The sequence below is a fragment of the Saccopteryx leptura genome, chromosome 3, assembly GCF_036850995.1.
Source record: "Saccopteryx leptura isolate mSacLep1 chromosome 3, mSacLep1_pri_phased_curated, whole genome shotgun sequence".
Classification (NCBI taxonomy): Eukaryota; Metazoa; Chordata; class Mammalia; order Chiroptera; family Emballonuridae; genus Saccopteryx; species Saccopteryx leptura.
In genome coordinates, this window is record NC_089505.1 from 149,981,064 (window position 1) to 149,995,431 (window position 14,368).

The 14,368-nt window shown below is 43.1% G+C and overlaps 1 protein-coding gene across 3 annotated transcripts in view; it reads right to left on the reverse strand.

The window, feature by feature from the left end:
• SLC44A5 (solute carrier family 44 member 5) overlaps positions 1–12,595 on the reverse strand; it is a 433,851-nt gene extending 421,256 nt beyond the window's left edge. For 2 of the 3 annotated variants that reach the window (XM_066372206.1, XM_066372205.1), the window contains exon 1: positions 12,345–12,595. In XM_066372206.1, the coding sequence (XP_066228303.1) occupies positions 12,345–12,378 (34 nt within the window). In that variant the 5' untranslated portion in view covers positions 12,379–12,595. The remainder of the gene's footprint in view (positions 1–12,344) is intronic. The other variant, XM_066372207.1, reaches the window with a different exon arrangement.
• Positions 12,596–14,368: the final 1,773 nt, after the last annotated feature.

A 14,368-nucleotide genomic window follows, 5' to 3' on the forward strand; every position in this document is an offset into this window, starting at 1 on the left:
TACCTTAACTTTAATGTTCCTCTAATGTCTCAGGTCCTGGTGGAAAACTACCTAAGTTTATAAAAACAGCATATACATATATATATGGGAACCAAAAGAAGAAAGAAGGATGAAGAGGAATAAAGAGAAATCAAGGAAAAACAGATATGTCTTTACTTTTAACCCTATTTAGAAACGGTGACTCATCTAAACAAGGAACAATTTGATAGGCAAAGCAGACCCTTTTGGATTCCTTTCTCAGAGGTAGCTTCTTAGTTTTTCTCTGAAAGAATGGAATAAATGATAAGGCTAACCCAGAATTTCTCAACCTCAGTGCTACTGACCACTGGAACCAGCTATTATTCTTTGCAGTGTGGAGGAGGGGCTATTCTGGGCATTGTATTGTAGAATGCTTAGCAGCAAGCATTTTCTGGTCTCTGTTCACTAGGGGTCAATAGAACACCTCAGTTACGACAGTCAGAAATGTCTCTAGACACTGCAAAATTGCCTCTGCTCAAGAACCACTACTCTAGTCCCTACCCTACACTAAATATTTTCTAACTTTTTCTTTAGCTCCTTCTGGGTTTTCCAGCTGACAGAGTGGACTGCTACAGCAAGTAATGTAATGACTGGCAAACTGTTCTCTCCTGGCAATTTTCTCCTGTTGTGGCATATTTTATCAAATATTTTGTCAGGAAGTTCATTTCTACACCTCTTTTAACATGACAGTTAATATTTTTAAAGATAATATATTTTTAAAATAAAGATGAAAAGGAGTATCCTACAATTCAATGATATAAGACCATTCCATAGTTATTCTTCCTTACCTCCCGTGAAACTGCCATAAAAAAGCAAACCAAAATTTAAAATAGTGAAAAAGAAGTTAAAGACTACTTCAAAAAACAAATAGTAACAGACAACAAGAAACAAATCTGGCCATTTTCCCCAAGTTAAAAAAATAATTTTTTTTTCAACTTCTCCTCCCACTCCCAGCCACCAGCCACAGCACCATTTCTTTGCTCCCTTTGCAACAAACCTCTCAAAAGAATTGACTGTTTTCTCTAATTCTTCTCCTCCCATTCTCTCTTAATCTATTGTATTCAGACCATCACTGCCACCACCATACCTACACTGCCTTTGTCAAGGTCTCCAGTGATCATTACGCTAATAAATCCAGTTATCCTTCAGCCCTCGTCTCCTTCACTATCAGTAGCATGTGACGCAGTTGATTCTTTTCCCCTCCCTGGTACACTTTCATCCTAAACTCTAGGATGCAGCAATCTCTTGATTTCCCCTTTGTTTACCATTGTTCCTTTATGGTTTTCCTCCTCTTTTCTCCTTCCTCTTAATCATGCAGTAACCCAGGGCTCAGCTCATTTATCTCAGACTACACTCTTTCAGTTTATGGTCTTAAATACCAACTATTTGCCACTGATGCCCAGATTCACACCCCAACTTCCTACTGTCACCTCCACTTGACTAGCAAAGAAATATTTCAAATGTGTCCAAAAGTGAACTCCCAATTCTTCTCCCTGAACTTGCTCCATCACAATTGTCAAAAGCATTTGATGGCATCTCCATCTTCGTAGTTGCTCAGGCCAAAAACTGGCATCATCCATGAAGTCTATGTTTCTTCATAGGCTGCATCCTATTAGTTCAAGAAACATATTAGCTCCATATTCAAAATACATTCAGTATTCTTTCATTTCTCATGTCCTCCACTGCAGCCACCCCAACAGATGTCCCCACCATCTCTCAACTGAAATGTTGCAGAAGACTCCTTTACTAGTCTTCCAACTTCTCTCCTCATCCCTGCAGGATATTTTCAATACAGTAGGAAATAGCAATTCTTTCAAAACCTAAACCAGATTATATTACTCCTCTGTTCAGAATCTGCAGTGCTGTGTATTTCACTCAGAATCAAAGCCAAACTCCTTAAAATCATCTGGAAGTTCTAACCTGACCCGGCCTTCCCTCATCTTTCTGACTCCCTTTCCTATTTCCAGACTCCTTACTAATTCCACTCAGCCTCCATTCTGTTCAACAAACATGCCAGGTATACTCTCAATTTAGGGTCTTTGCACTGGCTTTTCCCTCTTTCTAGAAGCTTCTTCTCATTCTGTGGATAAACACATCACCTCTTCCAATATTATCTTTTCAATCAGGTCTACATAACCAACTTGTTAATACTTATAACTGGCATTCTGTCTCATCCCATCACCAGTACTTCAAATCCCTTTTGCTATGCTCTATATTTTTTCTTTTTCTCAAAGAACACTTCAATCTCTAATAGTAATAATATACCAGATTTATTATTGTCTTTCTTTCCTATCCAGAGTGTAAACTTCACAAAGATTTCATTTGCTCTCTGATGTATCCCAAGTATACTTAGAAAGGTGCCTAGCACAGAGGAAGTGGCCAATAAACAACTGTTAAATGAATAAAAAAATTAATGAGTAAAACAAAGTAGACTAATACCTCACCCTAAAGTAGAAGAGATGGCAGCCTTCTCCACCTTTTTTCTTTGTCTTCTTTCTCACTCTCCCTGTTATAGATCAGAGGACTAGTAGGGCAGAGAGGGGGAGGGGGATTTTTTTTTTTTTTTTTTTTTCATTTTTCTGAAGCTGGAAACGGGAAGAGACAGTCAGACAGACTCCCGCATGTGCCCGACCGGGATCCACCCGGCACGCCCACCAGGGGCGATGCTCTGCCTACCAGGGGGCGATGCTCTGCCCATCCTGGGCGTCGCCATGTTGCGACCAGAGCCACTCTAGCGCCTGGGGCAGAGGCCACAGAGCCATCCCCAGCGCCCGGGCCATCATCTTTGCTCCAATGGAGCCTTGGCTGCGGGAGGGGAAGAGAGAGACAGAGAGGAAAGTGCAGCGGAGGGGTGGAGAAGCAAATGGGCGCTTCTCCTGTGTGCCCTGGCCGGGAATCGAACCCGGGTCCTCCTCACGCTAGGCCGACGCTCTACCGCTGAGCCAACCGGCCAGGGCGGGAGGGGGATTTTAAGCAGGGAAGAATAGATAATAGGAGATTTTAAGTTTTAAGGAACTTTTTGTCTTTTCAGTTTGGAGCGCTGTGAAGTTTGGGGCTATTGGAGTATTTTTAAGATCTTTACATTCTCTATCACTCTTGTTTTTATTTTGGTGGGCTTCTACTTGGAAGGTACCTTCTAAACTAAGTGAATCAGCAGGCTAGGAATGAAAATCCCCCAAAATAGAGAAGGAAATAAGCTGCTAAAAAGAACAAAGGAAATAGCAAAAGAGAACTGCAGGTTGTCAGCCCAACTCACTAAAGTAGGAATAGGATTAGGAGGAATTCAAGGCCAATGCTGAAATTAGTGATGAAGATTAGCAATAATTAGTGAATTACAGTGTTCCTTTTATTCTCAGGAGTGAATGAGATACAGAGGAAATCCTAGAGTAATTGTATAAAGTAAATTAACCCCAACAGTGAAAGGTGTTTATATATATATATATATATATATATAAACACCTGTCTCTACCTTTCAGGGTCAAGGTGCAAAAAACAATGAATCACATATGTATTCATTATCAAATGCTTGCAACCAATTACCCCAATTATATATTTATCTATATATATATATAAATATATATAGATAAATATATATATTTATCTCTCCTGTGTTAGGAGAGATAAATGACTTAGCCTAGGATATGTTTCAACTTACACCATATATATATATGGGGGTCCTTGGGTTATAACAGTCTTGACATAGGACATTCTGAGTTTACGACGCTCACTCCCATAAAAACTTTAAAAAATTGAGGCATGAGTATTTTGGTTTACGCTGTTAGTGTTATACTTATGGACTATGTGGGTGAACTAGTTTGGTTGTGCATGGTGAAAGAATACGCGATATAATGTACAGCACAGGATATTTATGTCCTTTTTCTGTTACTTAGTTGTGTTTTTATGTTCTAGATTATGATTTTACAACTGTGTTAGGAGAGATAAATGACTTAGCCTAGGATATGTTTCAACTTACACCAAAATTCAGGTTACATCACTGTCATAGAAACAGAACTGTGTCATAACCTGAGGACCCCATCCTTGCATATACACATCTCCTTTAATATTTACACAGAGTAAGAGGGTCTCTACCTTTCAATGTCAAGGTGCAAAAAACAATGAATCACATATGTATTCATTATCAAATGCTTGCAACCAATTACCCCAAAATTTAGTGGCTTCTGACAGTAGTAGGCATTTAGTATCTCCCGTAGTTTCTGCAATACAGGAATTCAGATGCAGCACAGTTGGGTAGTTCTGGGTCAGGGTTTCTCATGAGGTTTAGTCAGATGTTAGCTAAGGCAGCAGATACAGGAAGGTGTAACCAGGCTGGAGGCTCTGTATCCAAGGTAGATCACCCATATGGCTAGGGTGCTGGTGCTGGCTGCTAGCAGAAGGCCCCTGCTCCTTGTCACACAAGCCTCTTCACAGGAACACTTGGACATTTTCACAGCATGGCAGCTGGTTCTCCCCAAAGCAAGCAATATAAGAGAACAAAGCATACACAAAAGCAAAGCAGAAGCCACAATGCCTTTCTGTACAATGTAGCCTTCTACTTGTGCTCTACTGGCCACACAGGTCAGTCCAGATCCAGTGCTGAAGAGATGTGAATACCTGTATGTCAAGGTGTGAATACCAGTAGGCAAAGACCATGAGGCCATTGTGAACGTGGGCTGCTACCACAGTAGTCAAATGGCTTACCACAAGAACAGTAAAATAGTCTCAATCCACCTCAGAGATGACCCAAATGCATCTCTTCCTACGTACACCACTTCAAAAAGTGAAAAAATTTGTTCACCTTGCCTTAACTTCCCATCTCTAGAGAGCCCTAAAATCTTCATACAATACCACCTCAGCATCTGTGAGCAGTAGCCTACTTTTTGTTAGTGATGTATTTCTAATTTTAAAAGTGGATCACAAACAATAAAGTTGTGACACTTCTGAGGACAGTATAAGATATATCATCCTCCTGATTTAGCAGGAGGAAAAAGTCTGACCTTCCTGTGTTAGATTTGACACACCTGGAGTAGAGTGAACAGATGTTAAAAGACTAGATGTAGACAAAAAAAAGAGTTGCAGGGCCTTGGTTATACCTCTATTCACAGGCATAACATCAAGAAAGCACCTAATGTCTATGTACCTCAATTTCCTCATATGTAAAATGCAGATATTACCACACTCCTATACAAAATAGTGAAACCTGAATATAAATTGGGAACTGAGTTCTGTTTTATATATATCAAGATATATGGTCTGACCTGGTGATGGCCCAGTGAATGGAGCCTCCTTCTGGGTAGGACACTGAGGACCCGGGTTTGAAACCCAGCTTAAGTGTAGGCTCATCTGGCTTGAGCGTGGTCTCATCTGGCTTGAGCACAGGGCCACTGGCTTCAGTGTGAAATCATAGACATGACACCATAGTCACTGTCTTGAAGCCCAAGGTTGCTGACTTGAGCCCAAGGTTGCTGGATTGAGCAAAGGGTCACTGGCTAGAGACACCCCTACCCCTGGGTCAAGGCACATATGAGAAAGCAATCAATAAACAACTAAGGTGCCACAACTATGAGTTGATGCTTCTTATCTCTTGCCTTCCTGTCTGTCTATCCCTGTCTGTCCCTCTCTCTCTCTAAAAAAAAAAAAAAGAAAGAAAGAAAAAAGAGATATATGCATTATATCTTGACTTAAATTATATATAAAATTATAAAATATATCTTGACTTACAACTGTATCTTAACTTATATAAATAATCAAGATATATACCATATTTCCCCATGTAAAAGACACTCCCATGTATAAGACACATCTTAATTTTGGGGCCTGAGATTTGAAAAAAAACTGTATTACATAAAGTTATTGAACTCAAATTTTATTTGTCATAAAATTCATACAACTCCTCATCACTGTCAAAATTCCCATCCATTAGCTTGTCCTCATCTGTGTCTGATGATGAATCACTGTCTTCAACAATAAATGCAAAAACAAGCACAAAAAAGCGGGAAATGCAAGTAAAAAAATCTACAACCACTGTATAGGACGCACCCCAGATTAGACCCCAAATTTTTCAAAAGAGGGTATGTCTTATACATGGGGAAATATGGTATATATCATGACTTATATAGAATATGTATCTACCAATAATAAACTTAATCGGGTTCCTTATAGACATATATTTAGCAGCATCACTCACCTCGTACTCTTATCATTCCTCCAGGATCTCTATAAACACTGGACTTTTCTTCCAACTCTAACATACTATTACTCCTAACTCTACAGGGAAAAGCTGATGTCATAAACACATTGTGTTACAGTATCACTAAGGGCCAGATCCACTCTTAGTTACATAATTCCTTCTTAGCTTCAAAAGAAAGACTTGAAGTATAAAGGAAGGGGGGGACTGAGCAAAGCCTTGAAGCCTCAAAATTTTTTGTATATTATATTGTTAAGGTTCGGCAAAGAAGCAATTTGGAGGTGGGAGGAAGCAGTGGAGAACTTTAAAATAATTATTATGTCTTCTCTAAATATCATAGCACCTTCTGCCACAAATGTTAGGAGGGCAGAAAATCATCCAACAGACCTCATTTCGCCCCACCATCACCACCAACATCTCCACAGTAAAAGCAGAAACTCAAAAGCATAGTTGTCCTGCAAACTCGCAGTCAAGCAGCCACCTCCAACATATGGCAGTTTTCATCATTATATTTTTCATGCTATTTTCATCAGTGAAGTTTGCAATCTATAAGAACAATCTAATAATGATTAGTAAAATCAAAGATATCTTTTTAAAAGCCTGTATGTTTTTTGTGGTTATGCTTCACAAGTAAAAGATCAGTCAAAAGCATAAAGGTAGCCTGATTTGAACTTCCTTTGTGCTTGGATTGGAGCATTTCTCTTGGAACACTCGCACATCAGGCTTCTGCTTCTCTTGGCAAAATCATGAATTGGCTGATGATGCTTTAGAGGCTTTCCCACATTCCCTTTCCCAGCATCACTCTTCTGACATGTCCCTTTTTCAATAACTAGGAACCTGTCATGCTGCCTTCTTTCTTCTACCTACTTACTGCTCAGCGATGTTCCAGACTCTTTGTAATCCTCCCTTCTAACATTATGTTTTCCTGAAGACTTGCTTGCTAGATGGGTGAGACTAACCTGATAATCTTTACTAAAATGTTGAATTAGTCTTCTTTTTTTTTAGTATGCATATGCGCACACGCGCGAGCAAGACAGACAAGAAGGGAAAGAAATGAGAAGCATAGATTCTTTATTATGGCATCTTAGTGGTTCATTGATTGCTTTCTCATATGTGCCTTGACAGGGGAGTGGGGGGGCCCTCCATTTGAGCCAATAACCCCTTGCTCAAGTCAGTGACCTTGGGCTCAAGCCAACAACCTTTGGGCTCAAGCCATCAGTTATGGGGCCATGTCTATGATCCCACACTCAAGCCAGGGACCTCAAGGTTTTGAACCTGGGTCCTCAGTATCCCAGGCCGATGCTCTATCCACTGTGCCACTGCCTGGTCAAGCTAGTCTTCATTTACTTTAAGGTTTTCTTTTTAACCAGATTCCTAAAGATGCTATCAACATCGCAGCTCAAAATACTGTACATGTTTTGGTGACTATAACAGATACCTGAGTATAACTAGATCTTTTAGAAAAGTGAAATACATTGGGTAGCTTTACTTGGCCTAGTGCTTGATATAAAAAAGCTGCTGTCCCTGAAATTATGCTCAAAAATTGGAATGTAACCCCAAACGTCTAACAAATATCCACTGACTGCCTATTGCACGTAAAATAAAATCTACACTCTTGTTTAGGGTCAAAAAGATCTGTCCTCTCCCAACCTGTCTCTACCTCACATACCACCATTCAGCCAAATGGGCCTTCATCCTGTACTGGAACAGACCATGCTGCAACCTCATGGCTGCCTTCAGGCTTATAGTGCTATGTTCAGTTTTGGGCCTGCAAATTATTCTTCATTATTTGGTTCCCAGTTCAAATGTCACTTCTTCAGACAATCTGAAGTAGCCTCACAATCACTTTCTAGCGCAACATTTTATTTTATTCATGGCATTAATTGTTGTGAAATTTTCTTATTTATCCATTTGTTTTCTTGCTCTTCCCAGGCCCCCTCTTAATATACTCCCCATTGTCTGTCATGTTCATCACTGCATTCTGTGTTTTGTTGGTACATATTGAGTGCACAATAAATATGTGCTAAATGAATGCATAAATAGATGGCCCAGGCATACCTTTTTTTTTATTTTAAGTGAAAGAAGGGGAAATAGAGAGACGCACTCCTGCATGTGCCCCAACCGGATCCACCCATCAACCCCTGTCTGGGGTAGAATCAACAGAGCTATTCTCAGACCCACCCAGGGCCGATGCTTGAACCAATCAAGCCATTGGCTTCAAGAGGGGAAGAGAGAGAAAGGGGAAGAGAAGGAAAGATTTTATTTTAAGTGCAATAGGCAGTCAGTGGATATTTGTTAGACGTTTGGGGTTACATTCCAATTTTTGAGCGTAATTTCAGGGACAGCAGCTTTTTTTATATACTTTTAAACTTAAGTAATTAAATAAAAAATCCTTGTTGTAGCCTGACCAGGTGGTGGCACAGTGAATAGAGTGTCAGACTGGGATGCTGAGGACCCAGGTTCAAAACCCCGAGGTGGCCGGCTTGAGCGTGGGCTCATCCAGCTTGAGTGTGGGGTTGCTGGCTTGAGTGTGGGATCATAGACATGACCCCATGGTTATTGGCTTGAGCTCAAAGGTATCTGGCTTGAAGCCCAAGGTTGCTGGCTTGAACCCAAGGTTGCTGGCTTGAGCAAGGGGTCACTTGCTCTGCCATAGCCCCCCGGTCAAGGCACATATGAGAACGCAACCAATGGACAACTAAGGAGCCACAATGAAGGATTGATGCTTGTCATCTCTCTTTCTGTCCGTCTGTCCCTCTCTCTGTCTCTCTCGCTGTCTGTTGCAAATATATATATATATATATATATATATATATATTAATATTATACAAGTATATATATGTAGTAATATTGGAAAAATGGGAGGGGTTAATATCATTATAATTGATATAATTAACATGTTTATAAGTCTTTTATTGATCATGAACTATAGCACTTTTTCATGAAAACATTATAAATATTGGATTGTTAAGTATTCCATTGCTTTTCTGAAAAGTTGTTCTTTGACGAGGTTATCACAAAAAGATGCAAGTATCCTTTGAGAAATACTGCCAACTCGTTTTTATTCTTCTGCTGATGTTAAGAAACTATATTTCCCTTTTGCCAATTTCAAGCTGTTCTAAATATGTAGTCTTTACTGCTAGGACTTCAGAAGCGAATGGACAACTTGTCTGTCACATGATCCAACAAATGATCTGTCTCTATATTCAGTGTAGCTAAGCAGAGAAACGGAACTCAAAAGAAGATAACCAACACAGCATGAAATGCATTGCTAAACCTATAGTTTATTATCTAGCAAAGTTCACCTCTGCATCCTTCCAAAAATAAACAAAAAGCCTAGAAATTAAGCATTTGGGTTTCCACTAGGTAGTCAGCAAACTCATTAGTCAACTGAGCCAAATATCAACAGTTCAACAATTGAAATTTCTTTTGAGAGCCAAATTTTTTAAACTTAAACTATATAGGTAGGTACATGCCTTATTGAGGTAGCACCCGCACATGGTATTTTGTGGAAGAGCCACACTCAAGGGGCCAAACAGCCGCACGTGGTTCGTGAACCACAGTTTGCCAACCAGGGCTAGGTAACTAATTCTAGTTGACTTGACTGTAACTTAGAAGCAGATGTCTGAGAGTAGTTCAGCGAGGCTTCAGCCAGCTGCTTCTGTAGAGCTCTCTACAAACTGAGGCAAATCAATGGATTACAGCTTCCTGGGTTTGCATTTGTTATCTATAAAAATCACAATTAATCCTGCTTTGCTAAAGTGAAATTCCAAGGATTAAAAAAAAGTATCATTCTAAGAAAAATTAAATGAACTGGTAACAAAAAAGAGGGAGAAACATTAGTAAAGAGAGAGAGAGATAAACACAAGTCAATAAGAGCTAAATAACTTTCCCTTTAAGAAAAACATGTAGCATGAGAAAAAAATATTTTTAAAGAACTATAATAAAAACTTTTTGAGAATACATGTCCTAGCAAAGCTTGATCATTAATTTTTCCAGAGGAGCTATTAACACTTAAATGGCAAAACTCTACTAACAATTATTTTTCAATTATATCACTATCAAATGTAAGAAAATACAATCTTATCTTGGCATACAAAACAAAGGTTCTTGGTGTCTTGGGGTGGGGGAGTAAAGAAAGGTGTCTACATCAAAGGAGAAAGTTCACGTCTCATTAATTTTATCTCATGTCTATCTTTTTGTGCTTCTGCCAAGATTAATTTCAAAGGTGAGATTGTCTCTAGCTAGCACGCACTGTAAAACTCTAAAATGTTTTCCACTCTTCATGGGCCATTTACCATCTGCAAGGTTTGGGGTGGGTTAGAAATGTTGTCCTGCCAATCAATAGCCACAGCAGCAGTGTTGAAAACCAATCCTTCTGTTTGCCTCATCATGCCATATTGTTCCATAAAAAATGAGTGAACCAAAAGTGTAGCTAATGCACCTTGTCAATCTGGGTTCAGACTAGTTCTCTAATATTATGGTAAGGAAACTGTAAATGAATGTATTCTCATTCTGAATTATCTACCGCTAAAAACATGTACTAATTCATTGGGAGAAAAAAAAATCAGGTTTTTTCCTCTTCCATCTTACAGGACCTGTAATATTTTTAAGGAAATACACTGCAATAAAATTATTATATATATTTTACAGTTCCAAGCAGAAGATCTGCGGTGTTTTGTAGTAATGCCTTCCAAAAGATTAAGGATCGTGGTTTTAAACCCTTTCCAATAAGTGATTTGAGTACTCCAGAGAAATTAAAAAGCAAGCTGAAGCACCAAGATAAAGTTGTGTCCCTTTAGTGACCTCTAGAGTAGAGCTAAGCTCCCTCGAGAAAGACTTGGGGGGAGGGGGAGATAAGCATGCCAAAGCCAAGCTAGCTGCTGTGAACCAAGCCGATATATATTCAATAACACGTCCTCCCTTCTCTGAGTCCTGGTCCTATTTTATATCATTCTACAGCGCAATAAGTCTCCGCCTCCTGGGCCATTGGGGCCATTGGGCCCTTTGGGTCGAAATCCAACTTCAAACGCAGCCGCTTCTTCCCCCTTACAATGCTCAGGTCCAGTTCCCTGGTGTACAGGCTTCCACACTCGCTCGTGGTGTGGAGCCGGCCTGCCTCTCCGCAGTGCTGCGGACACCTCAGGCCACTACTGGTTCCCAGCGAGAGTTCGGGAGCACCAGGGAGCCGCGAGCTGCGACCTCGACGAGTCAGCGATCCAGGTGCCGGCGGCCAGTGCACTTGCTCTCCGCTCCGTGATGCTCTTCGGTCCTGGGGACGCCCCCTGGCCGGATGCTGCCCAGGAGGCTCCCTCCCAAGTTCATCCAGGATCACGCCAGGAGCCTCCAGTCACCTCTTCCTTGTCCTCCCTGCCATCTATTCTTGCCCCCCACCCCGCCCCGAACTTTCCAACTTTGGAAGCTCTGGTTCCAAAAGAGCAACAGGGAAGATGTTCGGCTGGAGTCACAGCCCGCCTGGGCAGGCAGATAAAGGAAATAGCGCGCGAGGACCTGGCTGGTAGCAAGTCCCCTTGACCGCACGAAAAGGAGAGCCTGACAGCTCCTCTCTCCGCCTGAGGAAGGAGCTTGAGAAAATGGATGCAGAACTATTTACCCTGGGGATGAAGGGGAGGGAAAGAAGACCACGAGAAACTCTCTCTCTCCCTCTCTCTCTCTCCCTCTCTCTCTCTCTCTCTCTCTCTCACACACACACACACACACACATACACACACACACACACACACACACACACACACACACACAGCAGCAGCAGCTTCATTACGAGAAAGGATGAGACTCTAGGAGCCGAGAGTCGCTTCTCTTCCCACTACCCTGACTACCCCTAGGAAGGAAGGTGCAACAGATACCCAAGCTCGTGGAGTAGTAAAGGGGTGGGGTGAGAGATAGAGTCTCCAGGGGTTATCCCAGGTTACAAAAACGGGACAAACTCCTGTCAGAGTCTCCCCGGAGGCAAAAGGGGTGCAGTAGTTCCGGGGTCCCCTCCTCTCCCAGAGAAGGCAAACTCTTCCCAGGCAGGCAGCCCTTCCCCTTGGTCGAGTCTGAACGTACACAGGCCGGCCGGAGGGGCGGACCGCGGGTGGGAGGTGGGATGGGACGAGGTGGGAATGGGGCGCAACTCACCCTTGATGCTGGGGGGCTTTCTCTTCTTGGCCATCTTCTGCCCCTGTCCTCCTCCAGAAACCCCACGAGCTTCCTGCGGCTGCCACCCGGCTCCTGGAGCCGGCGCCGTGCCTTCCAGGCGAGCTCTCGCCGCGGCTCTCAGCTCAGCGAGCTCTTTGTTGCTGTGCTGGCATCTGCGCGGAGGCTGCCGTGGCGGCCCGGCGCGCTCGGCTCCGCTCGGCCTGGCTGGGGCGGGCGCCGCCGCCCCTCTGCTCTCCGCCGCCGCTCTGCCAGCCTCGCACTCGCGCTGCTGTGGCCACCGTGGCTGCGGCTGTGGCTGCTGCTGTGCTGCTCCTGCTGCTGGAGGGGGCAGCGCTGGGTCCCCGGAGCGCCCGCCCAGAGCTGACCTCCCTCTTTTCCACTCCCTCCCTTCCCCACTCCTCCACCCCCGTTGTCCCGTCTGAGCCGCCAGCTCCGATCCAACCACTGACAGCGCCGTCATCCAGCAGTCGCTGCTGGGGAAGGCCAAGGCGGCGGCGGCAGCGGGGGGCTGCAGGGGGAAGCGGGGAGCCCATGGCCATCTGTGGCCAGGGAGGAGAAAACCAAGCAGCTCGACTTTGGTGGAGCCCGCCTTTTGCTTGCCTGCCTGCCTCCGAAGCCCCTTCCCAGGCAGCAGGACGCGATGTGGGACGAGGGGTGGACCCAGGAAGGGCATCCGTCTCCACAGCCAACGGGAACTTTCGCTAATTGCAAGAGAACTGCCACCGCCACTCGCCACCCAGCCTCTCTGTTGTCCTCCCGAAAGAGCCTTCTCGGGAGCTTGGAACCCGAATTACAAGCAGCCGACGCGCCCCGGGGGATCGATGCCTCTGCCCCTCTCCAACCAAGTAGGGAAGAGGAACGAGGGAAACTGAAAGCTGGTGGAGAGGAAAGAAACAAATTCCAGAGAGAGCCCATCACCAGACACCTGGAAGGATGACCTAATTCAGGCTCTAAACTTCTTTACAGCAAGGACTCGGGACAGTGCCCTTAGGGTTGGGGGGAGGGGGGAGAGAAGAAAGCTCACACTCGCCTATGTCGGGTAACTGGGAGGAAGAGCAGATGTTTCTGGGCCTGCAGTAGAAACTGTTCCAGTGGCCGAGTTCTTTCTCCCCTCTGATTGGGTGTTTGAAAATTTTGCATTTTCCTGGAGGAGCTGTCCTCTTCTAGCGTGCTGATCAGAAAAATAATTTCACCCGTGTCCCAGAACTGCAAGGGCGTGCTAAAGTTTAAGACACGTCTGAAAATGTCAAGGTGGTGGTATTCGGGCGTTGAAAGAATGGCAGGAGTAGAGTGGGAAGGGGGTTACTAGTGTGGGAGAAGAACACACACTCTTTATTTTCTTTACAAGAGCTCCGGTTAGCCCACAACTCACTTCCTTATTCACAGCGGTTTTATTAACACTTCATTCCTCCTCTACGTCCCTAGCCCAATTTGATTATCTAAATATCCAGTGATTCAATTCCATCTTATTGGCCAGAAGTTGCCCCAACATCAATGTGGTGCAGCAGAAGGAACACTGGAGTCCATACCCCCGGTTTTGACTGCTAGCCCTGAAACTTTATAGCTCTGAAAATTTGCACAAGATATTTAAGTCCTCTCTTATTCTGTTTTCTTTCTTTTTATTTATTGATTGATTTTAGATGGGGAGGGGGAGCGGGCAGCATCAACTTTTAGTAGTTGCTTCCCTTATGTGTCTTGACCTGGCAAGCCCAGGGTTTTAAACTGGTGACCTCGGCCTTCCAGGTCGATGCTTTATCCACTGTGCCACCACAGGTCGAGCTGTTCTTCTGTTTTCTGGTTTGTAAATTGTCGACTCAAAGATACCTTCCAGTTCTAATTAATGTCCTGAGACTTTTTAGTCACAAAATCATCACAAGTTATTTTTTTCACTTTCTAAATTTAATTTTATATATGTATTATATTGAAGCAAGTAATTGGAAGAATACATGAAACATCTAATTCCTGTCACAACTAAGGTGTAAAACACAAATAAAAAAGCTTAT